At 44.3% G+C, this 27350-nt stretch overlaps 1 protein-coding gene across 7 annotated transcripts in view; it reads left to right on the top strand.

The window, feature by feature from the left end:
• SCUBE3 (signal peptide, CUB domain and EGF like domain containing 3) overlaps nucleotides 1-27350 on the top strand; it is a 993478-nt gene that overhangs the window by 887930 nt on the left and 78198 nt on the right. For all 7 annotated transcript variants that reach the window (XM_069238811.1, XM_069238810.1, XM_069238808.1 and 4 more), the window contains 2 exons: nucleotides 5114-5281; nucleotides 11821-11982. In XM_069238811.1, coding sequence (XP_069094912.1) covers nucleotides 5114-5281; nucleotides 11821-11982 — 330 coding nt within the window. The remainder of the gene's footprint in view (nucleotides 1-5113; nucleotides 5282-11820; nucleotides 11983-27350) is intronic.

Below are 27350 nucleotides of genomic sequence, written 5' to 3'. Positions count from 1 at the left end.
TTATTTGTCCCTCTTAGATGGCCCCTTGCTTGTACCATCTCTTAACCTAACCTTCCTGCTTCTGCTTGCTCTCTAGGGCATGCCAGGGCTTGAGTACATGCTCAGTTGAGCTCCGTGTCACCTCCCTTGGGCAGTCTGGCTACCATAAGCAGAAGGAGGACCCATGACCATGCAAAAGCTGCGGACACTGGGCACATTCAACGTGACACAGTTGGAGGCCCAACAAAACACATAAAAAATCTCCAGATAACCACTGGAGTCAGCAATGCCTGCCCACTGAGGACAAACAGCCCCCAGCAATGAGGCAGCTGGATCAGGTGGCGGGGGTCTGCCAGTTGAGCTTGATGTTCAACTGTTCAGGGAACTGTTTCCTACCCCTCCATCATAGGCTGTTATGGGATGCAGCAGTATTTATATGCCTCCCCCACATTTCCAGGAGGCATAAACAGACAGGGGGCTCAGACAGTTGAACAGGCTGTACTGCAACATTTGCTAATGGGCACTATTGCCACATGGACAAAAAGCTCCTAACAAGGTAGACGTCATGTACAATATTGGTGAGAAATACTCGCTCATATCATTGCAATCAGTATCTAGTTCATAGTGGCCATTTTGGACACAGGAATATCAATAATATTATGTTTGTAGCATGTGTGGCTGTAGATACACATACTTAGAATTACCCTGCCATCTGCCAGTGTTGGGCTTGGACACTGCAAGTTGTTTTTCTTCAAAGAAGTCTCTTGAGTCACAAGATGTGGTGTGACTCCAGCTCTTGGTGCACACTGCATATGGGCACCAACTCCATTTTAAACCCACCACCGGGTTCAGACGTATACCGAGTCGGCTCCGAGCTTATTGTGTTGTGAACACGCTCTGTCGGTGCCATTCTGTTCCTTTTTGGACCTGTTGCTTTGGATTCAAGTAAGCACTGTTTCTCTTGTCTCTTGAACATGTGAAGACACCATACAACGTCATCAATTCCCAGGTGTCAAAGGGCCTTTTGCCCCTCAAGGGTCAAGTGCTGTCTCCAAAGAGTGATCTAGTAAGGACCTTACTCCAAGACAACACAACAGTCTACCATGAGGTAATTCAAAGGGCAACCGCCTTTCATGAGATGGACATGCCTGCCACCCAAGAGGAGGATGATTTCCTTGTGAAGATGCTGTGTAAGTCATAGTGCACCATCCTTATTTTACCTATGTTGAAGAGTATGCTAAAATCTGCTCCTGTCAACTTTAAGAAGCCTGTCAATGCCAGAATAGTGAGTCCTAGGGTTGATTACTACTGACATGGTGTACATCAAGGGCTAGTTTCCTCCTGAATCTCTGGTGGTCCACACCACCCATAAGTGCACCTCTACTTAGGCCACTGGAGACAAGGCCAGACAAGGAGAGCAAAAGAATTGATGCGGCAGGCAAGACAATAGCAGTCTGAGCAGCATCCTGTTAGTGCCTAACCAATTCTGTGGCACTCCTGTCAAAATATGATAGAGCCCAGGGGAAGAGATACAAAGAGCTCCTTAAGCATCTCCGAGAGAGCACAGAAAACAAGAGAAGATAGTGTCTCAGGGCATAGTCATCGCTAACGTCAACATTTACTGTGCATTAGATGCCAGCGGCACAGCCACTAGGGACATTAACGCTAGCGTTACCCTCAGGTGCCACGCCTGGCTGTGTATCTCCAGGTTAAAACTGAAGCCCAGAAACATCTATTCAGTCTCCTATTCGACGGGGAGCACCTTTCCAGGCTTCAAGTTGATGAGATGCTAGAGAAAATTTAAAAAGACAAAGAGACAGCAAAGGACAGGGACGAGGGGTGTTACAAATCACTTTTGATAGGGGCTCCTTGTGTAAGTAGCAACCCAGAGGAGGAGCAAACACAACCCCGCCAGAATAACCACACTCTTAAACCAAAGGCAGCGGCACCGGCAAGTTCATAGGGGTACAACCGAAGCTCCTACAGGGGTAACATCAGTGGTAGGGACAAAGATGGCTCTGGCATAGAAGCTACAGTAAACAGTGACTTGCCCCACCTCCCCCCCTAATAACACATCACCTGTTTGGGGGAGAATACAGAATTTTCTCTATTGCTGAGGGGAAATCACATCCAACCAGTGGATTCGAGTGGTGGACACTATTATTGTCTCGACCCCTCTCAACATCCCACGTCTTACTAATGCTCTCGGCAAAGAACATGTCTCCCTTCTTCAGAAAAAAGTGCACGCCTTCCTATAAAAGGGCGCCATAAAGAAGGGGTCACTACAAAAGCAATGGAGCTGTATTTCTAATCCTCAAAAAATGATGTCTCTCTCAGGCCAATCCTCGACTTCAGGTCTCCTAACGGTTACATCCTTTCAGTAATTTTCACATGACAACTCTGCAAAATGTCACCCCCCTTCCTTCAACAAGGCAATTGCATGACAGTGCTCGATCTCCACATACTTATCCACCATGCTCATAAACGTTACCTTTGTTGGTAACTCTACCAATTCAAGTACTTAATTTTGGGGTCACCTCATCTCACAGATCGTTCAGGGAGTGCCTTTCAGTGGTGACTGCACATTAGTGAAGGGAAGGCATAAACGTTTTTTCCTACCTTGACTACTGGCTTATCAAGAGCATCAGCAGACTGCAGCTCCTAGCCAACACACAGCCAGTAGTGTTGTGCTCTACTGCCATGGATCAATATGAGCACCACTAAGTCCCACCTATAGCTTCTGTAGATCCAGCCCTCCCTACGGTCAGTGTTAGATGGTGTCTCTGGAAAAGCTTACCCCCAACCAGCAGAGAGTGGCGGCCTTTTAGCAGTTTTTACCTCTTTTTCAGTCTAATCGTCAGCTTACAATAAGGACTAATGCGCTTTCTAGGGATAGTGTCCTTCTGCATCACATTTGCCCCCCCATGCAGGGCTTCATATGTGTCCCCGGCAAGAGTGACTAACAGTTCAGTGGTTCCAGGTGGACGGTCATTGGGAAGATATAGGGCCTAACTGCTTACTGCAGTGGTAAAACAGCAATAACTTGTTGCAAGGCTTGGCTTTTGGAGAGCCCATACCATAGGTGACCATTACTGCAGATTTCTCTCTCACCTGGTGTGGCGCACATCTCGAGAACATGACTGTGCTCTCTGCAGGGAATGTGGCCCTCTCAACAACAGGGTCACCACATCAGCTACCTTGAGCTGCTTTCTATTCACTTAGCTCTGAAAGCCTTTCTACAAGTCATTCGGGACAAAGTAGTCCTCATCAAGACAGACAACAAGATGGCCATGGACTACCTACAGAATAGGGCAGCACACACTACCCCCACGTCTTGGTTAGTGCAGGGGATTTGGATTTGGGCACTCCTCCACAACACTCACCTCATGGCGGAACATGTTCCGGGAGTGGGCAACATCTTTGCAGACCTATTCAGTAGGATGCATCAACAAGTCAGAGTGGGAACTGAACCTGCAAGTCCTACAGTACGTTGGGGTGTCCCCACAGATAGACCTTTTTGCTACGCCTGAAAATCCAAAATGCCAAATGTCACCTTCAGGTACTATACTATACTATATTATTATACTATACTATACTGTACTGTACTATACTATACCGTACTATACTATACTGATTTGTAAAGTGCATGGGTACCTGTAGGCTCACAAGCCCTGGCTAAGACATATCGTTGCTTCAGGACAAGTGGAGAAACACAGGGGGAGCTCATGGTGCTGGAATAGCTAAATCAAATACGGTCAGTAATTCTCTGAAATGTGCAGTACGTAACAATGGTAAAAGACAGTTGCTCCTTAAAATGTGTTACTTGCATTATTAGAAAAGGCTCCAAAACACATTTGCTGAAGATATAAACAGACCATATGTTATAGCTGGTGATACATAGAGAATGTGATAAAAAAAATTGTAGGTGATGCAATCCTCAGTGGAGGAGAACAATAACAATAGACTATAGTACATCGTAGAAATAATACGTTGTCACACAAAAAGTATACATATGTTGCAAAGAGATGCACTGGACAAAGAACCTAACAGGTCTTTGTAAATGAGTCAACAGGGCTGTAGCGAGACACTTGCTTAATGTTGATGTTTCTAGTCGAAGGAACAATCCACAAGTCCTCATCAGGCTGCAATAATTTGCAGCATCTGAGTTAACTGTAAAACATAATATAGGAATGTCACTATCAGGTGGAATATGTGGTGTGAAAAATATGTTAAATGAAAAAATTAAAGAGAACGTACATTGGCTGGCAAAATAAGTGGCCCATACACGTCTGAATGCTAAAGAACAAAAGGTCGAAAAAGTTGTTAGTAAGACAAGGGGCCAAAAAAGTTTTCTGGTGCATGCCTAAAAATATACAAGGATTGGCTTTGTAGTGATATTATGAAGTAGCAAGACACTTCCTTAATGTTGATGTTTCTAGTCGAATGGAACAATCCACAAGTCCTCATCAGGTTGCAATAATTTGCAGCATCTGAGTTAACTGTAAAACATAATATAGGAATGTCACTATCAGGTGGAATATGTGGTGTGAAAAATATGTTAAATGAAAAAAATTAAAGAGAACGTACATTGGCTGGCAAAATAAGTGGTCCATACAAGTCTGATTACTAAAGAACAAAAGGTCGACAACGTTGTTAGAAAGACAAGAGAGCAAAAAAGCTTGCTGGTGCATGCCTAAAAATATACAAGGATTTGGCTTTATAGTGATATTATGAAGTGCATGTTATCAGGGGCACCATTATGTTGGACAAGCAAAACTATGGGCATCAGAGATTTTTGCAGGCCAGATGATGTTTTGTAGGCTTAGCCTCCATGTTGGGGTTCTGCTTTGTGTGTCAGCTGGTGGGATTAGGTAGTGTTTGAAGAAAAACTGTGTTAAGAGGGGCTTTTATTTTAGTGGACATGACTGTATATGGTGAGAAGTATATTGGTTATTAGGGCAGCGTGATCGGCAAAGAGCAAGAATTTATAGACAGGAGATCCAGTGAGCACTAGCATACACTAAGCAGGAGAAAGTATAGCACTGAAATGGTCCTTATGATGTGCACCAGTTATCAACAGGATTACGAGGCATTTATAGTGTCTTCAATAATTGTATTTTGTTCTGCTTTGTAGGTCATTGTCCGCCTGGTCAATTCTCCATGGATGGATTCAAGCCCTGCCTGCCTTGCCCTCGTGGCACGTACCAGCCTGAAGCAGGAAGAGCACTGTGCTTTCCATGCGGAGGAGGACTGACCACTAAACATGAGGGAGCCTTCTCTTTCCAGGACTGTGACACAAAAGGTGTGCTATAAATTCACTTGAGTAGTGTGTATTCATCTGCAGCTTCTGGGGCATTCCGGGGTGCTGCAGTGCACAACTCAGGGCCCTCAATGTGTCTGTGTACACAGGTTGTCAAGGTGGTATCTCTGCACATAGCTTGCAGGTTTGAAGGTTGTGTGCATGGACACTTTGCCATGAGGGTACTTTGATGTGGCTTTTTCTTCTTAGACACACTTTGTCTAAGGTGATATTAACCCCATCTTTTTATTAGTTCCTTTTTAAGTGTTGCTTTTGCATATTGTATATTTGCACATACTTTCCTCTTTGCTCTGTCTGCATGCACCTGGATTGTGTCTGCCCACTGTCTTCCTGGTTCGTGGGTGTGCCTGTGCAGCTGTCTAGGGGTCTTTTTGTGACTTTGCATAGTCTTTCCAAGGGCTTCGTTGGAGTGTCAGTGCACACTCTCCCTATGTGTTCAACTTGTATGTCTATGTACCCTGCTTTTCAGTATCCCTGGCAGTACCTGCCGATTTTCTTTGCAGAGCTCCAATATTGTCTGCTGGGTCTCTGGTATACCTTTTCACTTTCCTGACATGACTTTCCTGAATGGATCTACCTGAAATTGATCTGTAGGATACCTCATCTATACATATGTATGTTTTCTGAAGAGTCCCATAATGTCTCACCATATCCTGCCTGCTGGCTTCTGGGGCCATCAATGCACATGATCCCTTTCTGGGATCCTTGGTGTATCTGGAGGATGCATATTTATTTCTTATTATTTAACATATTTTATTGTGCAGAACTAGCCACATGAGTGGCGGAGCACGTACAATTAACAGGGAATACAAGGAGGTATGTGGGAGATAAACTAACCTCACTAGAAGATAGTCATAAAAAGGGGAAGTGATAGTGTAGAAAGAGGATCATTAACAAGAAGGGATATTGAGAGACATGAGATCAGCATGTGGTTAATGAGTTCTATGGCTAGGTTGTATACATGTAGTGACTCCTTCTGAGGGGGAAATTGATTTGTTCAGTTAAAGACAGCAAGGGTTTGTTCCATATTTCTGATGCCAGAATATAAAGCCATCACAGAACTCTAGTGATGAGTTTCAAATAGATTGGTTTTCAGTTTTATTTTCTGAAGGACAGTAGGGGTGCAAGATTATGTTTGTTCAAACCTAAGAGTAAGGGAGTACCCACTTCATTAAGACCAATGCTTGGACAGTGGATCTGAATGATCTGGGTGGTATGGATGGTTTTACTTTTAATAGAGGATGTAGCTGGAATTGGGCAGTCTTAGCAGCTTAGATATATGTGGTGGTCCAAGGTGAAGCACAGGGATTTTGATAAATTATTTTGTCTTTTTTCCTTATTCCTTATTCAGCCCTGGACCTAAGCATTCCATTCATATAATTAGGAGAAAGGGGAAAAGGACTGACCCTTGAGGTACTCTGCAATGGAGTTTGTAGTTCTGTCATCTGAAGTTGTCTGTTTTCACAAATTGAAGTCTAAAAGAGATAACAGTTTTGTAGGTACTTCGGAGTAGATTGTCTCTAACTGTGAGGCTAGTATCTGTTAGTGCCCTGGATTTTGGTACCTGGTGCCTCCTAATATGCCTGTAAATAGGGTCTGCCAGTAGTGAGGTCTCTCTCTTATGTCTGCTCTAACTTGTGACTGAATGATAGTATTGTATTTGATACCTCTAGATTCATAATGACCAAAAGATTGGTGTCTGTTTACATCCTGGCCTATGACATTTCCTTTCATTACATTACAGTGCGGCGGGATTTAACCAATATTAACTAATATTCTAGTCTCAAACATGTAAAATTACTGTATTACTGAGTCTGCTGATATTCAAATTCTAATCCCACAACTGTCTCTTATGAATGTTTCCTTTTATTCTCATCTTTAATGCCACCTTGTAGGAAGCTGAGCTCTGGTTGGAGTATCCCCAATCACTTTGTGCCCAGCTTTGATGCAACTTTGACTGACGTGTACTGGGTTCCTGCTGAGCAAGTCCCCAATGCCATTGTACCTTCCCCAAACCAAGATCCCTGGTCACTTGATCTCCAAGTGGCCAGGCCCCTTAGCACCTCTGTAAGTCCCTAGTAAATGCTGCCCCTGGTAACTAGGGCATGGGTACTGAAGATGGCCCCTAACAGAGGCAGCACAACTTGGGCCACTTTAAGGGACCCAGCACCAACCTCACACAGACTGCCACTGCAGGCTGCGTGACAAGGTGCTACCTGAAAGGGAAAACACGCCATGGCACACAGCCCTTGTTCCATGTCCCCTAAACAATGCATGTAATATGTGTAAGTCACCGCTACAACAGGCCTCACAGCCCGAAGGCGAGGTGCATTACGTTACATGTGTGGACTTATCTGCAAGACCAGACATGTCCCTACTATGTCTTTGTTGATTCTTAGACATACAGAACGTATGGGGGTGCACCACTCCAAATTATCCAATTAGAGAAAAGTAGAAGTGAAAAGTCCAATAGTATTCAGTAAATAACAGAGCGAGGCTTCTGTAGATTTCTTCCTGAAGATTTTTTATTTGTGTAGGGAGCTTGATACAGCAAAGAAACAGCCAACGCGTTTCACCCAATACGAAAGGGCTTCTTCAGGGCTGCAGAGTGACATATAACCACAACAACTTGTAAAGAAACAACATAAATAAAGTAACAAAAAAGAAGACACTCTAACATAGAGAAAGCTATCTTGCATACATTTAACAAACACATGGTTACTTTTAGAGGTATACAACAATAAAAACAGAAAGACAGAGTTTAAGCCGTCAAATAGTCTCGACCAATGTCAGATCATGCATAATTAATTGAGCAGAACTAGCAAGGATCAGTACATGAAGTCAGAGATACGTTACAGTACAACGTAAGAAATTTGTGTCTGAAAAAGATACAGAATAAAAAGAATAAATCTTCTCATAAGGAAAGAAACGCTGGGGGTCGCGTAACTAGTTAGCATGGAGGAGGAGGACTTTTTCATACACAAATATTGACTGACATAGATCAGGGCTTGGTCTCTGCAATCTTGCTTCTCGATCTTAGTGCTGTCTTTGAGACGGTGGAGCACAATATTTTACTCCAGAGAATGAGGGAAAGTGGAGTCTCAGGCAATGCCCTAAGTTGGTTTGCCTCATTCTTGGAAGCAAGATTATTTCAAGTTTTGGACCGTTACTTTTATTTGAGCTGTTTTAAGAGTAAGTGGGGGTGTCGCAGGGCTCTTCTTTGAGACCTACGTTATTTAATATCTTTGTGGCCCCTCTGGCAAAAGTAGTGGAGCCGTATGGTTTCTCTGTAGTGTCATATGCAGATGACACCCAGCTTGTGGTATCCTTTTTTACTGATCAGAACTCAACCAATTCTCGGCTCATTCCTTGTCTACAGGCAATCTCCAAATGGATGTCCAGCTGTAGACTTGAGTTGAACGGAAACAAGACAGAGGTTATGTTTCTGGGTCACCAGGCAAAACCAAACATAATCTCCCCAGTATTACAGCCATTAGAAGATCCTCCATTGCCCAAAGAAAGCATTAAGAGTCTGGGAGTATGGTTTTATCCATGGTTGACCATGGATCATCAAGCGAAAAAATATCCTCCTCGTGTTTTGTCATACTCAGACTTCTTAGAAAGATTTTCAAAATACTTCTGTTCATTGCAAAGAGACTCATCATATAGGCCTTAATAATCTCTCGGCTGGATTATGGGAACGCCCTGTTTCTTGGTGCACCAAAATATGTTATGAAGAAATTGCAGGTGGTGCAGAACACTGCTGCCCACCTTCTCTTCAATCTACCCAGGCATGAATCGGCCAGATCAACTTATCAACGTTGCACTGGCTTCCTTTGGAGCAACGGATAAAATTTAAATCTTTATGTTACATTCATAGAGCGCTATATGACAAAGGCCCACCAATATTGCGAACCCTGGCTTCTTTTTACAAACCTACCAGACATCTTAGATCATCCTCCACGGCCCTAGCTGTCATTCTCCCAATAAAAAAGGCCAAATGGGGAGGAAGATCAATATCGTATCTTGGAGCTAGACTGTGGAATTCATTACCACTGATTCTACGTCAGACCAGCCATGAACTGTTGTTCCGGCAGCTATAAAAAACGTGGTTATTTTAGTTTGTGTCCCAAAGCCGTATATTCAAAGGTTTTTCTGTATAGCTCTAAGAGGCCTTCAGGTAGCTATGGGCTCTATACATTTTCATAACATAACATAACTGGTCAATACAAGTTTCCCAGCTACATGATGACTCCACTGAAAATAGAGAAGTTTGGTATCAAACATTTCATTTGAATAAACCCTCACTGATTCCAGTGATGGCATTATTAATACATGCACCCAGAGGGTGCCTTAGAAGAGCCCCCTAAAAACCTACCAACTGCTGGTGAGCTCACTGACTAGTTCTAGGCAGTCTGCCACCAACAGACACAAATCTGACCCCCAAGGGTGAGAGCCTTTGCTCTTTAGAGGTCAGGAACAAAGCCTGCTATGGAGAGGTATTTACACACCCCTCCCAACAGTTTGACCTGCAAATCTGCATTCCAGGGAAGGAAGCTTCAAAGAAGCCCACCCACCGCCTTTGGTATGCAGAACTGGCCTTCCTCAGAGAAAGATGCAGGAAGATACAGACCTCCCTGCCTCAGGGCCTATCTGGCAGTTGGACAGGTGGAAAAACAAGCTATGCAGTAGGCATGTTGCATTTCCATGCTTGACACACCCCTAGGGTGACCAGCCAGAAATGAACACAGCTTCATGAATTAGACCATCTCATGTGTGGAGGAGTTAGGAATTCTGGGACAGGGTGATGCCCACTCCCCAAAGAAAGTGGTCATCTAGGGGGTGTAGTGACCCCAAGGGTAAGTAGCCCGTTGGCTACTACCCTGCACTCCCCATACTACCCCCTAAATTGAATATTTAGGGGACCCCCTGGTACCAGGACTTTAGATCTTAGCTGGACATAAAAGAAGGAGTGGACACAGAAGCCTATGGACCTAAGAACCGAAGAGCACAACTGACTTGGCACCAACCTTGCCAGCCTGCCTGCTGCACCTGAGCCTTGAGGAGCAACTTACCTGTCCTGCAGCATCCAAGAAACTGGGAGAGCTGCCAGTGCTTCGCAGATCACCAAGAAGAACTCCCTTGCAGCTGAGGAGCTGCTTCCCTGCATTTGCAGTCAACCCAAGAAAGAACTGCAAGAACCAGGATTGCCAAAAATCTGACATCGTCATCACTACTGCACCTGAGCCACCTAGCCCGAGCTGAAGTAGGCCATCAGTGTCAATGTGGTTCCCACGTCCTCCAGAGACGAAGCCTACTTTGAGTTTGCTTTCTGTGGCCTCCTCCAACCACAAGTATCCCCTGCATGGGAACCTCATGCCAAACAACACCACTGCACCCGAGTCCCACAGCTTGAGGAGAAGTGGGCCAGTGGTGTCCCTACGTACCCGAGGATCTCAAGGGTCAAGGCCCCCTGTGGCTGCCCAGTCCCTGCTTGCAGTCTCTTTCTGACTGGACAGATCTCCTTGAAGTGAATGGGACACCCAACACCATAACACACCTCTTTACCTGGATGCACCAGAGCCCCCCAAGGTGAACTGTTGGTGTGGCCTTGGACCTTGCCCTATACTCACCTCAAGTCCAGAATAACTGTCCTGTAAGTCGTATGCATTGTCTGTTCCTTTCTCATAGGATAACATTAGGGCACCCAAGACTGAAAAGCACCTCTGCAGTTGGACGCCTCAGTGCCCCCCGAAGTGACCTGCTGGTGCTGTTTTGGACCTTGCCTCATATTTACCTTAACTCAAGAAGAACAGTCCTGGAGACTGTTGTTGAGTGCCCAAATGCAGTATAAGTTTCATTTCCCATAGGATAACATTAGGGCACCTGATGCTGAAAAGCACCTCTGCACCGGACGCCACAGTGCCTTCAAAGTCACCTGTTGGTGCAGCCTTGGACCTTGCCCCATACTTACCTTAACTCCAGAAGATGGTCCTATAAGTAGCTCCTAAGTTCCCATATGCAGTATATGTTTTTACAGCTCCAAAAATTGCACTGTAAACTTTTGAAAATTTCAAAATTCATAACTCAAAAAGTACTCACCCAATTCCGATGATCTTGGTATCAAAATTCATATAAAAGTACGTGTTACTTTTTAAAATTGGTGTCAGATATCTTTATTGAGTGTGTGTCTCGCTTACTACCTTTGAGTGTGCAATATTGGCTTAACACTACCCTCTGATATGCCTAACTGCTCGCCCACACTACCCCAAAAAAGAGCATTTGGGGTGTCATATGTGCCTCTCTAATTCCTATGGGGTTTCCTTGGACTCTTTACACAGTGTACCTCTTTTTGGTCCACTACATAAAGAGCCAGCTTCCTATTTTTCAATAATTTTCGGTATAATGTAAGCTAATATTCTGGGATATAGTGTTTTGTGATTCTTCATTCTTCTTTTTGTAAGGCTGTGGTTAGCTGATATTCCAGTGACAGATATATGTTTTGTTTCTTTTTCATACAGTTCAGTGCTCCCCAGGTCATTACTACAACACCAGCGTTCATCGATGTATCAGATGCGCAGTTGGAACTTACCAGCCAGATTTCCGCCAGAACTATTGCATTGCCTGTCCTGGAAACACCACCACTGACTTTGACGGCTCCACATCCGTTTCACAGTGTAAAAGTATGCTTACAAATGGATAACACATACATACATACACAGCACACAGACCACATTTTGACCTCTGATCACCTACTTCTGAACGCAATTCATTCCCTGCCCTCATTCTCGCATTTACTCCTTTGTCTTTACTTTTCTTTTTATCATCACTCCTTATGATGTTGGATGTAAATCCAACTTCCCTTACTCCCTCTTATCTGACACAGTTTTTTTTTTTTTTAATGGTCACACTTTTGCCTTTACTTTCCCTTTTATCATCACTCCTTATATCTTTTTCCACCATACACTAGGCTATGCACTACTCCCTCGACTCTGATACACTTTTTGAATTACTCAGCCTCCTGCCTGTGACTTCAGTTTCAATTGTATGAAGGCTAAAGGGATTTCTAACGACAGCAGGGAACTGTAGTTTAGCTTGCCTTTATTGTCTTTTGTAATAGTTATTTTTCATCTTATAATTAATACTGTATCCACTACAAAGTTATATACCTGAGTCATAGTTTGATTACATTCATCTTTATAATTGATATTTTTATTTATGGACCAGGAAAAAGCTGATTGAACTGAGGTGATATAAACTGGCAGTTCTGCTTTAACATTTTAAGTCTCAGCAGGGTGAAAGAGCTTAGCCAAAGGTCACAAATAAAACTTAAAGAAAATAGATAGAATCACAGTACTTGTGGACCTCAACCACGTTTGGAGTGTGAACACATTCTAGTTTCAAAATATTGGAAAAAAAACACACAGAGCCTGTGATTCATGATGACATATACCATAAGGCTACAATACCCCACTGCATAACTCACATCATCAGAGTCTATTTAGTGCCATCCTGTTTGGACTCATTTAGAAGTTCTGTTTAGTGGGCAGGAACTTACTTGACACAGTGAAATTGAAGCTATTAGGATTGTACTTGTATCTTCTAAGATACATTAAAAGGTGTTGGGAAACAAGTCCACTATGTTCTTTAAATTTCCAGGTACTTTGTGAAACGTCGATATCCCTTTAGGTTGAATGGCGTTGAGAAGGGGCACTTGCAAAGCCTAGGATGAGGATTTTTTCCTTAGAAACAAATATAAACTAATTTACAGATCTCTAGTGGAGTGGAATTTAACCATGGAATTGGTAGTGTCAAGAACTAACAGCTGTGGAAGTTGTGTACCACAACAAGAAAGTATATTTATCATCAGGGTGCTCTCCTCACTGAATGCCCTTCCTTTTTAACAGTACTCCACTACTTTCGACTGGTTCTAACACCTCTTTTTCCGTACATATCCAGTACCTCCCATCTTTTTGTCCTTTTTGTCCTTCTGCTTGCCCTCCTGTTAACCTGTAAGTTTGTAATATTTGTCTTATGCAATGACTTGGGCCAAGGTTCTGGTATGAGGCACTCATAGCCAGGCTCTGCTTGGTGGCTGTGTCGATGTATGTTGTTACAGGAAGCACAGAGGCAGTTTGCACCACAATCTTCATTAGGCCTACAGAATTCATTGTCACCCACTTCTCCCAGATCCAAGTGCAAACGTCCTCTGATGACCATTGGATGTTTGGCTCTTCTCCATTTTGTGTTTGGCTCCTCTGCTCTTCATCATACAGTTCTGGGTCCTTCTCCTGGGTCATTATTTGTCCATCTTTTAGGTTGAAATCATTTTCTTGGTGGTACAACATCAAGAGAATAGTACCACCTTGCTTTCAATACATACCACAACATAGCTCCTGCAGGTGGACTGTGATGTGGCCTCCTACCTCTTCAGCAATGCTGCCCTCTATGTCATCATTTGGATTCTCTCCTCTTTCCTCCATGAAAAGATAGGCATATAAATGTTCTTAGATTGAGGTACTTGACAACCTGTGTGGACTGGCGTCAGGGATGGGGAAGGAATCCTTTTAGAGTATGAGTTTAAATACTCATCAGCAGCATTAACTTGAAACTGGTTTCAAATGGTCACTCAAAGAAAGTGTCAGTGCAGGAAGTTTTACACATGCCATGATTGTGGAGAGAGCGAAAAGTTGACAAGGGAGAAAAAATTTCAAATCTTGCTGCAGACTTGACCGCTTTCGTATTGGCGGATGTATAATGACTCAATAAGACGTTTTTGTTTTTCCTAGGAGATTTTGTTGGATGTTTTGATTGTTCTTGGTAGTGGATAGTATGCTGTTGAGGAACTTTATAGTTTCATGTTGCTATCTGTGTATGGTCTTGCAGGGAGGTTTCAGTTTTTGTCTTACTCAAGATCAAAAGAATACTTGGTGTAGGAACTGCTCTGTTTTCAAACCGATTACCTTGAAAGCTCACAAAGAAAAGTGTTAAGCGAGCAAGCCCATGAGATGTAAGTCTAACTTCAGATGGAGGGTGGCTGGTTACACAGGGTATAGGCTTCCGAGTTGGTTCAAAGGACTTTAGTTTCAGCACAGCATTAATGGCTGTGAAGTACAATGAAAACGTGATACAGTATTGTGGTCAAATTATTGACTGCACCAACACAGGTTTCCGATAGATTTCAAAACTAAGCTAACTAAAATAACAAACTATAACATTCCAGCTCCAAACACTGGTATAAAATAACATTAGACATCAGCCAATAAGGATTGCACCTTAAAATAGCACCAGAGCTGCCTATATCAGTGTCTGAAATGTCATGCTAAAGATGGCTGACTTTTTATGCTGTCCCTTTTTTGCTTGAATACTGCCTTAGATATAGTGGGCTATACCATTCTTCTGCACAGGCTGAAATTGGTGGCCTTGATCACCAGTCAGTCTATTCGGGTCTCATCCAGTTCTAAAATAGTTAAAATACCTTCTCACAGACCAGTCAGAAGGAATCAGACTTGGTGAGATTTCACCTACTCCATGTCAGTGACCTTTGCCACCCCTACTCTTCACCATATAAGTAAGACCTTCTGAGACCTCTTAAGATCTCACACCTCCTTATTCAACTCACAAATATACCCGAAAGTCCAAATGAAGAGAACCAATTTACAAACGTTACCAATGAGCTAAAAACAAATGAAACCTGGAACAGCCAAAGCAATCTAAGATTCAGTGGCTCTAAGAGAGAACTTTAGGAATTTTTGTTCTAACAAGAACTGTGCAACTCCTCATAAGACCAAAGGAAGAGGTTAACTCTGGTCTTGTCTTATAGGAATTTAGATATAGATTATTTTAGTAAGCGGTAACTGACTCACATCTTGTGTACCAAAACAAATCTTTAATTTGTGGGAAAACTATGGACCTGCAAAGCCAGCATCAGAGAGAGAATCAGAGTCTAAATCTTAAAAACATACACAGGACATTTAATCTCTTCTTCAAAATGTGCCATAAAGGAGTTGCCTATATTAGAACAAAATCAAAGGGGTATATACCAAAGGAAGGGGAGCCCTAAGACCAATATTATAATTGAGGCAGCTGAACAGATAAAGACAATCAAATGCTGGATGCCAACGTTGCAGGATGTAATTCCCATGAAGGGAGATAATTATTTTTCATTTACAATATATGTAAAAGCTTCTTATCCAGTATTGGATCTTTCATAAATTCACATGCTTGAATCATCCCCGTCGTCGAAGTGGGAGTCCCACGGTACATAAAATAGCAATTATTAACATATAATTTTTGTTTTTCTATAGGCTATAATGGAAACACCAGCCACTCATATAGCCTATCCAAGTCCTTTTATGAAAAGGACCAAAACCTGCCTGCTGGCCAGTCAGACACCAGCACCCTCTAGAACACTCTCCAGAGAAGCTCCTTCCCTCAGATTTTCTACTGCACGTCATGTGAAGGGAGTCTCCCTGAGCTCTGCTCAGTTTTCTACTTCTTCAGAAGTATTTTTCTCTCGTAGGGGATTTCCATGTATAGTCATAAGCACTGAATAGTTCCGCGTGCCTGCGGGGACCCCGGAGCACTGATGTGAAGCATATTCTTAAGTGCAAATACCAGCCCTTTGAAAAAGGTCTGTCAAAAAACACTTAAGAATAACAATGTGCAGCCTATGTGAACAGCTACACAGGCCAAATTGTTAAAAGAAAAACAGTTGTAGTGTAAATTCACGTTTAAACATCTATTTATTCTAGAAATGTAATAACAAATACATTCTCATATTCTATTTACACCTCTCATGAGAATAAAACAATGCAGGGCAGTGTAGCCCATAGGCTGCCATTATACAGAATGAAAATAGAGCTGTGCCTTTAAGAAAGTAAAGTCTTCCTGTTTCCCATCATGCACAGCAAAAGGCAGTTGCCTCAGTTCTTTTTTCCGGCTCCTTTCTGACAGGACCCTGAAGCATTGAGCTCTATCTCACAAAGCCTTTTTGTGACAGAAATTCATTCAAAATCTTTTGAATTTCAATTTCACTCGACGTTTTTAATATTGAGTGATCATTTCCTACGCTTTTCTGTTAAATTCTGACAGAATTTTGAGGTTTTTCTAGTTTAGAAATGCCTTCACTTTTTGATAAATGCCCTTCTTGTGGCAGAAAAAAGGCTAAAACAGATCCACATCGGGTCTGTATAATTTGCCTTCCATCCAGCCACAAACCGGAGTCGTGTGACATCTGTAAAACTTTCTCCAGAAGGACTCTTCGGGATAGGGAGAAAATCCGACTTCAGGCGAGAGAGGACAGGAGGAAAAGTGGTCATTCTACCACAGAGCGAGGAGAAGGTCAGGCTTCTACCAGGGCTCACCCTGTTTCCTCTATAACTCCTACCAGACCTGCTCAAAAGCGACATAGGTCTCTGACGACGTCGAGGGCGTCGACGTCGAGACAGGGAACGGCGCCAACATGCTCGCCGTCGAGGAGTGGTTCACCGGCGAGGAAGAAGCATTGTTCGCCGGCGACAGCCATTTCGCCGTCGAGACGGTGTGGACGCTCGCCGTCGAGAGGATCTGGGTCGCCGTCGACACGGCGAGGACGATCCACGTCGAGGAGATCTGAGTCCGGCTCGCCGTCGACACGGCGAGGGCGATCGACATCGAGGGAGAGTGCTCGCCGTCGGAGACGTTCGTCGTCACCACAGCGACATCGAGGGTCGTCGTCGAGAGGTTCTCAACGGCGAGAGGAATCGACGTCAAGAGGCACTCGCCGTCACCGCACTTCGACGTCGAGGAGTGTGTCGACGTCGAGGCGACAATCAAAGAGACCTAGAAGGGTTTATACCACGTCAGAATCCTCGGCCTCACTCATCCTGCTTCCAGCGTCTCCACAGCTCTCTCCTCAACAGTCACCGTTGCCGCAGACACCAGTAACGCCTACGGCCCCTCCTCTGGCTCCTCCTTCAGAGTCTGTTCTGAGGACTCCAACGCGATCCGTAAGGCATTCTAGACATTCCTCCAGACGTTCATCTTCCTCTCGACACCATCGTCATGAGTCACGGCAGAGATCGCAACATTCACATCATAGACATTCTTCTTCGTCTACACGGGACTACTCTCCAACCTTATCGGACTCACCGTCCCCGAGAGTATCCCCCATAGATGATGTGAATACATTCCAGGAGGTCTTAGTGCGAGGGGCGACCAAACTGAATATCCCGTTGGCGGTACCTGCCCCATCGACATCAGTAATCTTCGAGACTTTGCATCAGAGAGCATCTTCGAGACCTTTGCTTCCACTGGTTCCGGGTCTGATTGAACCGGCAATGGATATTTTTCTTACACCGGCCGCAACTAAGTCTGCTCCTTCCAGACTTATTAAGAAGTATCGTCCACCAGAACAAGACCCTCTATTCTTGAGGGCGGACCCAGTACCGGACTCGGTGGTTATAGTAGCGGCAAAGAAATTGCACTCTACATCGCCGTCTTCCTCCTCACCTCTGGATAAAGAGAGCAGAAAGATCGATGCTGCAGGCCGAAAAGTATGCTCTACTGCAGCCATCACAATGAAAGCAGCCAGCGCCACTGCTTTATTAGGGAGATACGATAGGGCCCTCTGGGACTCTATACTGCAGTTTGCGGAGCATCTTCCTAAGGACAAAAGGGAATATTTCCTGGAGGTCGTGGGTGAGGGCACCATGGTTTCTAACCAGATAATAAGTGCTGCGGCTGATTCTTCGGTACTATCCGCACATAACTATGCTCACGGAATAGCGCTAAGAAGACATGCATGGTTGCGACTAACATCTCTCAAACCAGAAGCACAGCAGAGAATACTAAATTTACCTTTCTCAGGCTCCACTTTGTTCGGCTCTCATGCCGATGACGAGATGGCCAGGATGAAGTCTGAGCTAGATACCTTAAAAGCGGTAGGCATGGAACGCCCGAAAGAACAACGAAAGGTATTCCGTCCATATCAGCGAAGACTTTTCACCCACAGGTATCAACCACACTGGATGTCTTCACGCCCCCAACAGCAGCAGCAGCAGCAGCATCAAAGGGGCTTCTCCACACAACGAAGGTCGACAAGGGGTCGTACAACACCTCAAACTCAGACAACTCGACAGGCCCCCGCTTCTAAGCCCGTTATCCACTCCGGTAGGGGGAAGTATCTCAAATCATCTGGACGAGTGGCTAAACATCACTTCAGACGCCTGGGTATTAAATATTGTGAGACATGGTTACGCTCTCAGATTAACCAGTCCTCCACCATCTGTTCCACCCAAACCAGCCAGCCACCACCTCGAAGCTCTTCAGTTAGAAGTCGCTATTCTGTTACAAAAAAAGAGCCAAAGAACCCGTCCCGATCAACCAGCAAGGGAAAGGGATTTACTCGAGGTATTTCCTTGTGCCGAAAAAAGACAAGCAAGAGTTTCGTCCCATTTTAGATCTAAGGACAGCAAACAAGTGGATTCGCAAAGAGAAATTCAGGATGCTATCCTTGCACCAAATTTACCCACATCTTCGTCAGGGCGACTGGCTCTGTGCGATAGACCTTTGCGACGCTTACTTTCATATTCCGGTGACCAAGAAACATCGAAAATTCCTAAGGTTCACCGTCGGAAAACATCATTACCAATTTGCGGTTCTACCATTCGGCCTCAAGTCAGCGCCGAGAACTTTCTCCAAATGCATGGCGGTGGCAGCCGCCCACTTGAGGAAACATCGAATATTTGTCTACCCCTATCTAGATGATTGGCTCATAAAGGCCTCCAGTTATCTAGAGGCGCAACAACATTTCAAATGGGCTCTACAGCTGTTACAGAATCTTGGTCTTCAAGTCAATCTCCTGAAGTCCACAGCAACGCCTGTTCAGAGGTTGCATTACTTAGGAGCCATTATAGATACAAATCTAGGAAAGGTGTTTCCTTCGGAGGAACGACGATTATCGATTCTCCGAAAGTGCAAACAACTACAGAAAACTCCACAGACCACTGCAAGAGTAATAGCTTCTCTACTGGGCTCGATGGCGTCTTGTATCCATCTCGTTCCCAATGCTCGCCTCCATATGAGACCATTACAGGAAAACCTGGAGGATCAATGGTGTCAACTGATGGACGATTGGGAGAGCAAAGTCCTCCTTTCTCCCCATGCCCTACAGTCCCTCAAGTGGTGGTGTTTACCCAACAATCTCTTGGTGGGGATCCCGTTCCAACAACAGCCTCCAGCTCAAACCATTGTAACAGATGCGTCACTGCTCGGATGGGGAGCGCACATGGAACATCTTCGAGTCCAAGGCAAGTGGTCACAGAGAGAGAGTCTCTATCATATCAACCTGCTGGAGCTTCGCGCAGTCCACCTTGCGCTCAAAGCCTTCCTTCCCTCTCTGAGAGCAGAAACTCTCCTTCTCCAGACGGACAACGTGGCCACTATGTACTACGTAAACAAACAAGGAGGCAACAGGTCCAGGATTTTATCCAGAGAGGCTCAGACAATCTGGCATTGGCTTCTAGCCAGGAACCTGTCGCTAGTGGCAACTCACCTGCCTGGCATCCAGAATGTTCAAGCGGATGCCCTCAGTCGTGTAATGGACGAGAACCACGAATGGGTGCTACACGACGACGTCGTTCGTTCCATTTTCGCACTGTGGGGTACCCCCTCTATAGACCTATTCACAACCCCAGAAAACAAAAAATGCCAAAACTTCGCCTCCAGATATTACCATCCAGGGACACTGGGGAATGCCCTGTGGATAAGCTGGTCAGGAGCATTTCTTTACGCCTTTCCACCGCTTCCCCTGATTCCGGCGGTCCTCCAGAAGTTATCCAATGCTCAGTCCAAAATGATCCTGATTGCTCCCGAATGGCAACGCCAATGGTGGTTCCCAGACCTTCTTCACCGGTCACTCAAACCGCACATCAGGCTGCCTTATCGCCCGGACCTGCTCACGAAGTTCAGAGGGCAGATATCTCATCCCAACCTCTCATCGTTGAGTTTGGCAGCATGGCTCCTGAGCTAGTGCAATATGGACACTTAAACCTACCTCAGGACTGTATGGAAATCCTGAAAGAAGCAAAGCGCCCTTCCACACGATCGGCTTATGCAAGCAAGTGGAAGAGATTCTGTGTGTGGTGTTTAGACAACAACATTGACCCAGTATCCTGTGGAGAGGAATCTATCCTGCCATACTTGCTAAGTTTGGCAAAATCGGGCTTACAACTATCATCAATAAAGATACACTTGTCGGCTATAACGGCATACAGAAAGAGCCCTTCACAAACTTCCTTTTTTCGGATCCCAATTATTAAGGACTTCCTGGAAGGTTTAAAGAAGGTTTTTCCTCCCATTAGAAAACCATCTCCTCCATGGGAACTGAATGTTGTCCTATCGCGTCTGATGCTACCTCCATTCGAGCCAATACATAAGGCATCACTTCAGCATCTCACATGGAAAACTGCTTTTCTGGTGGCAATCACTTCAGCGCGTAGGGTTAGCGAAATCCAGGCCCTTTGCGCTCAAGAGCCCTACACGGTTTTTCATTCTGCGAAAGTGGTAATGAGGACTCATCCAAGATTTTTACAGAAAGTCGTCTCCGACTTTCATGTGAACCAAACCATTTCATTACCAACTTTCTTTCAAAATCCAACTACTCCTGCTGAGAGAACTCTGCACTCTCTAGATGTAAAGAGGGTTTTGAAATTTTATTTGGACAGGACAAAATGCTTACGTAAAACACAACAGCTCTTTGTTAACTATGGCCCAGTTAGAACAGGGTTGGGCACGTCTAAGCAATCTTTATCCAGGTGGATTGTTTCATGTATAATGTTAGGCTATCAGTTAGCGAACAAATTCCTTGGTGGTAGGCCAAGAGCCCACTCTACTAGAGGGACAGCAGCTACTGCAGCCTTGATGAAAAATGTCCCTTTGGCGGAAATATGCAAGGCTGCCACTTGGAAGTCGGTCCATACCTTTACTCAGCATTACTGCCTTGATACAGACGCTAGGGCAGATGCTCAGGTTGGACAGGCCTTGCTAAAGAATTTATTTGCATAACGCTTGGTTTTTTGTCAGTATTCTTCTGTCTACTCCACCGCGGTTATGGGGATGGGCTTGCTAATCTATTCAGTGCTTATGACTATACATGGAAATCCCCTACGTGAGAAGGAATGGTTTCTTACCTGTAACTCCAGTTCTCTCTTAGGGGTATTTCCATGATAGTCATAAGCAACCCTCCCTCCTCCCCGGTGGAGTTGACATAGAACAGGTTGCCATAAATATTATCGATATGGGTACTCCAACAAATGTTGTTCCTTCATGTCAGGTTACAAGCCTTCAAAAAGAACTGAGGCAACTGCCTTTTGCTGTGCATGATGGGAAACAGGAAGACTTTACTTTCTTAAAGGCACAGCTCTATTTTCATTCTGTATAATGGCAGCCTATGGGCTACACTGCCCTGCATTGTTTTATTCTCATGAGAGGTGTAAATAGAATATGAGAATGTATTTGTTATTACATTTCTAGAATAAATAGATGTTTAAATGTGAATTTACACTACAACTGTTTTTCTTTTAACAATTTGGCCTGTGTAGCTGTTCACATAGGCTGCACATTGTTATTCTTAAGTGTTTTTTGACAGACCTTTTTCAAAGGGCTGGTATTTGCACTTAAGAATATGCTTCACATCAGTGCTCCGGGGTCCCCGCAGGCACGCGGAACTATTCAGTGCTTATGACTATCATGGAAATACCCCTACGAGAGAACTGGAGTTACAGGTAAGAAACCATTCCTTCTATCAAGAGAACTCTTAAATGTCTGATTCTTCTAGAAAAGGCCTTTTCCGCCCTTGCAAGACCTGTGGAAAGAAAAGGCTCCATGTGGATGATCCACATAAAGAATGCTTGTATTGCCTCTACCCACAACACCAGGTGAAGAACTGCACGATATGCTGTACTTTCTCCACAAAAACCCTCACAGACCGTAAGGGTAGACTTCTTACATGGTTACAGGCAAAATCCTGTACTTCAGGTGAGGAGAGTGGGTCAGAAAGGCCACACAAAAGGTCCAAATCTGAGGACCTGGGCCAGGCAGAAAGTTCTAGAAAGCGGCAGAAATTACATCATGGACACAAAAAAGGCTTACAAGGTTCAATTTCTTCTGAGCCATCTTCTCCTCATCAAAAGAAGGAGTCATCCTGCCGTTCTCCTTCCTCTGAGCCTTCTACATCTAGAAAGGTAACCATTAAAATTAAGTGGACCACGACATCACCGTCGACGACCATGACGACGACGATGGTGTTTACATCTACCGACGTTGACGGTAAAGGCTCCTATTTCCTCTATTAAACCTCCGTCGACGAGGATTCCAGAAAAGAGCACGTTGCTGACAACATTGACGCCTTCGTCGACGACAACATCGTCAATGATGACATCGACTACGAAAGCCCCATCGACTGCAACACCACAGACGAAAGCTTCTTCGGCTATATCACCGTTGACGAGGACACCGGTGACGAGACCACCGTTGATGAGACCACCGGCGACTAAACCATCGTTGGCGAGACCACTGTCGTCGACACCATCGTCGACGAGACTGTCGTCGATGGAAGGATCATCTCTGATAACAGTGCCGTCCACAGCACCATCATCATTGACACCATCTGCGATGCCATCGGTGCCTGTGAGCCAGCTAGAGGCTATTCCTATCTCTTCCAGGTCTCCTGATCTTCGGGCCATGGTCAAGATCACACCTTTGCCCAGATCTGAGATTTATCCTACAGACACGTCACCAAGCAAAGTGTCAACCTTATTACCCAGTCATTTGCTGGACTGGGAGGAATCGGATGATGGTCCATTTGGAGATGCTTACAGCCCATCCCAGTTACATGTTAAATACCAGGAAGAGGACGACGATGATGAGTATGACCAATACCAACCTTTTTACTCACATCAAGAGCGCTATTACCAACCACCTCAGCCAAGAGACTCTATACAGATGCCTGCCTCCTTGATCCAGGACTTACAATCAATGCTGCAGGATCATAGGAGGAGGTACCCAGTTACAGCAGAACATCAACCACCACCACCAGCTTCTCCTGTTATACCAAGGAAAGTCCCTCCACCTCCAGCTACTCCCAGGATGACTCCTCATTCCGTTTTAGCTGCCCCCCCCTGGAGATGAAGATTCCACATCAGTGGAAGAAGAGGAAGAAGGGGAGATATCTACGCCACAGCATCCCACTGAGGAATGGGATGACTACTTAGCCCCCACGCCTTCTCCACCACCTCCTCGCTCTTCAGATTCTCCACCGGAGGATATAGGTGGTTTTCACAATATACTGGACAGGGCTGCCGCACGCTTCCACCTTCCAACATCTGTTTCTCAGTCCTCCATGATTTTAAAGGACAGTCAAGGGCCATTCCTATTATTGACTTTATTTGGAGTCAGGGTACCAAAATCATGTGCAACCCGGCAACAGTCCGACCAGTGCCACAAAAGTTGGACAAAAAATACAAGGCAACTCAGGACTCTCCACCATGTCTCACTGGTTGATCCTAAACCGGACTCTCCTCCATGTCTGCAATTACTGTTAGAGCAGCAAATTCCTTAGCAATCCTGGGTCGTTACGATCGACAGATGTGGTCGGATATGCAGCCTTTCATTGACCTCATCCCTGAAAGCAAAGGAGCAGCGGCACAGAAGATCCTCCAAGAAGGTGAGCGTATGTCGGAGGAGATAATTGACTGCGTTCTAGATATAGCCCCCACCGGTTTTCGTCAGCTTGCTGGTGCTGCAGTGTTACGCCGCCAGGGTTGGCTCAAGGCCACATCTTTCAGACCGGAAGTGCAGTCCAGAATTCTCGACATGCCTTATGACGGAGAATCTCTCTTCGGCAAGCATGTAGATGACGTGCTGCAGGCCATCAAGACCGACACAGATACTGCTAAGTCCCTAGGTACCCTGCAGTACCGGAAACAGCCCTTTCGGGGTGCAAGAGGAAGAGGATTTAGCTCATTTCGAGGTTCCTTTCACAGGCAGTATCAGCAACTGCAATATAGGCCATCCTATCAGCAGCAGTATAGGCAACCATCCACTGCCTCATACGCCAGACAGGGAGGAAAGAGGAGACAGGGTTCACAAAGCCGAGATCAACCCAGAAAGCAATGATCATCAACAGGCACCGGCTATTCTTCCCCAATATTTACACAATCAACAAGTAGGAGCAAACATCTCCAATTACATCCGGGAGTGGAAAAACATAACATCAGACAAATGGGTGTTGGATATAGTGACAAAAGGTCATACCCTGGAATTCATATAAAAACCACTGCATCATCCACCAAGAACATCCAGACCGTTCCATCTTTGTCTGCTTCAACAGGAAGTATCCCTGATGCTTGCCAAGGGAGCTATAGAAAAGGTTCCAGTTCAGCAAAAAGGTCTTGGGTTCTATTCCCGTTTCTTCCTGATAAAGAAGAAGTCAGGGGAAAGGAGACCGATATTAGATCTCAGGAAGCTCAACAACTTCCTTCGGAAACAATCTTTTCGGATGATCACGCTGTCATATATCCTACACCTTCTCAATCCTGGAGATTTTATGACAACAATGGATCTCCAGGATGCTTATTTCCACATACCAATACATCAAAAACATTGCAAATATCTCTGCTTTACTGTAGCCGGTGCCCATTATCAGTTCAAAGTTCTCCCATTTGGTCTGAAGTCAGCTCCACGAATTTTCACTAAATGCCTTGCCGCCCGCCAAAGTAAGAATCACCCCCACAAGCTCAAATGGAAGAGATTTTGTGGTTGGTGTTCTCAGAACAATTTCCACCCTTTACAGATTAAGCCAGAACAAATTCTCTCGTACCTTCTCACACTCTCAAAGGCTAGTCTATGCCATGCATCCGTCAAGATTCATTTAGCAGCTTTAGCCTCTTATAGGCGCTCTGCTGATATGCCTTCAGTCGGCTCATCCATTATTATTAAGCAGTTCATGAAAGGCCTCTTCCGCATTTTCCCTCCGGTGCGTCCACCTCCGCCAGAGTAGCATTTGAATATAGTCCTGTCCCAGCTAATGAAAGCTCTTTTCGAACCTATTCACAGAGCTGAACTCAAGTACATCACATGGAAGGTGGCAACCCTGCTTGCTCTCACTTCCAACAGGAGAGTCAGTGATATACAGGTTTTTACTACTAAAGAACCTTTTCTAGTCTTTTCGGATTACTTTGTTCTGCTCAGGACCAACCCCAGGTACATTCCTAAAGTGCCATCATCATTTCATCTCAATGAGCCCATGATACTGCGATTTTTTTCTCCCAAATCCAACCAGAAAAAACTCTGCACTCTTTGGACATCAAGAGATGCCTCAAATTTTACCTCCAAAGTACCAAACAAATCAGGAAATCAGATCAGCTATTGATATCTTATTGTCTTGGACAACAAGGAACAGGGGTCACCAAGGCCACTATAGCCCAGTGGATTGCTTCTACAATTCAGTTTTGTCATACCAAAGCAGGAAAACCTTTGACTAGGCGCCCGAGAGACCATTCCAGGAGAGCAGTCTCCACATTGGCTGCTTTGTTTCAGGGTATTGCCCTGGACAAAATATGTCAAGCTGCGACATGGAAGACTACGCACTCCTTTACGCAGCACTATTGTTTGGAGTCCTCGCAGAGAACTGACTCTCTAGATGGAAAAGCTGTTTTACGTCATCTCTTTCATTAAGGTGAGACCTTTCCTTGATTGTGTAGAAACTATTTTATATGCAATAGTCTATAATTGCTATCCAATATAGTTTGACATGCTTTTATATCTATATATATGTGGATATTTAAGGTATATGTGTTTGTATATATATATATATATATATATGGATGTATATATGTATATATATATTTAGGTATATTTCATAATACAAGATTTATGAGCTAGCTATTTGATAATATGTTTTAGAGGATGTCTATGCTCGCACCCTCCATCCACTGCGAGTATAACGTTTATCGACAGTACTGCTGGCTATTCAGATTCAAGCATGTGAATTTATGAAAGATCCAGTACTGGATAAGAAAACAAGTTACTTACCTGTAACTACAGTTATCCAGTATTGGTATCTTTCATAAATTCACATGTGACCCACCCTCCTCCCGTTAGATGCTCGCATTTCCTCTCAGGTCATAATCTTTTCACTCTCGTGCTAGAAAATCTGAGGGAAGGAGCTTCTCTGGAGAGTGTTCTAGAGGGTGCTGGTGCGTGATTGGCCAGCAGGCAAGTTTTGGTCCTTTTCACAAAAGGACTTGGATAGGCTATCTGAGTGACTGGTGTTTCCATTATAGCCTATAGAAAAAAATATATATTTGTTAATAATTGCTATTTTAAGTACCGTCAGACTCCTACTTCGTCGACGGGGATGATTCAAACATGTGAATTTAGGAACGATACCAATACTGGGTAACTGTAGTTGCAGGTAAGTAACTTGTTTTCTTATTTTCATATTCCATTGCACCATAGATAACAGAAATACCTCAAATATCGTGGTAGGTTGCAAACATAATGAATTCAAAGTTCTATCACTTGGACACAGATCAGTTCTAAAAGTTTTTACACTGTGTTTTTGGTAGCAGCAGCATATGTAAGGCGACACTCAATAAAAGTTAAGCCATATTTAGATGAGAGTGGCTAGTAAAAAGGAATTAATGTCAGTAATCACAGAATAGTACGTACGGGATCATTCAACATTTACACAAGTCGATCTTCACAGTAAACCTACGGAAATCATCTTCATAGCCACACGTTTGACAGAAATGTCTGGGTGCTGAGATACACACTATGAGGATGGTAGCACCTCTTAATAGAGTAGAAAATATTAGCCTTTAAGGAACACATTCTCCTTTAAGATACATCTTAAACTGTAAAAACAGTTTTACATTATATCCTCTTGTATTCACCTGATACTTTATGCACTGCTCATGCCAATAAAGCAATGATTTTCCAGTCATTGAGCATGGTAAGTTAGTGATTTTAAGTTGCAAAGTAGTGAGAAAAAGGGCAGAATTGCTGT

Source organism: Pleurodeles waltl, chromosome 6 (assembly GCF_031143425.1).
Source record: "Pleurodeles waltl isolate 20211129_DDA chromosome 6, aPleWal1.hap1.20221129, whole genome shotgun sequence".
Classification (NCBI taxonomy): domain Eukaryota; kingdom Metazoa; phylum Chordata; class Amphibia; order Caudata; family Salamandridae; genus Pleurodeles; species Pleurodeles waltl.
Note: the sequence above shows the minus strand (reverse complement) of the source record. Positions and strands in the feature narration are given on the sequence as shown.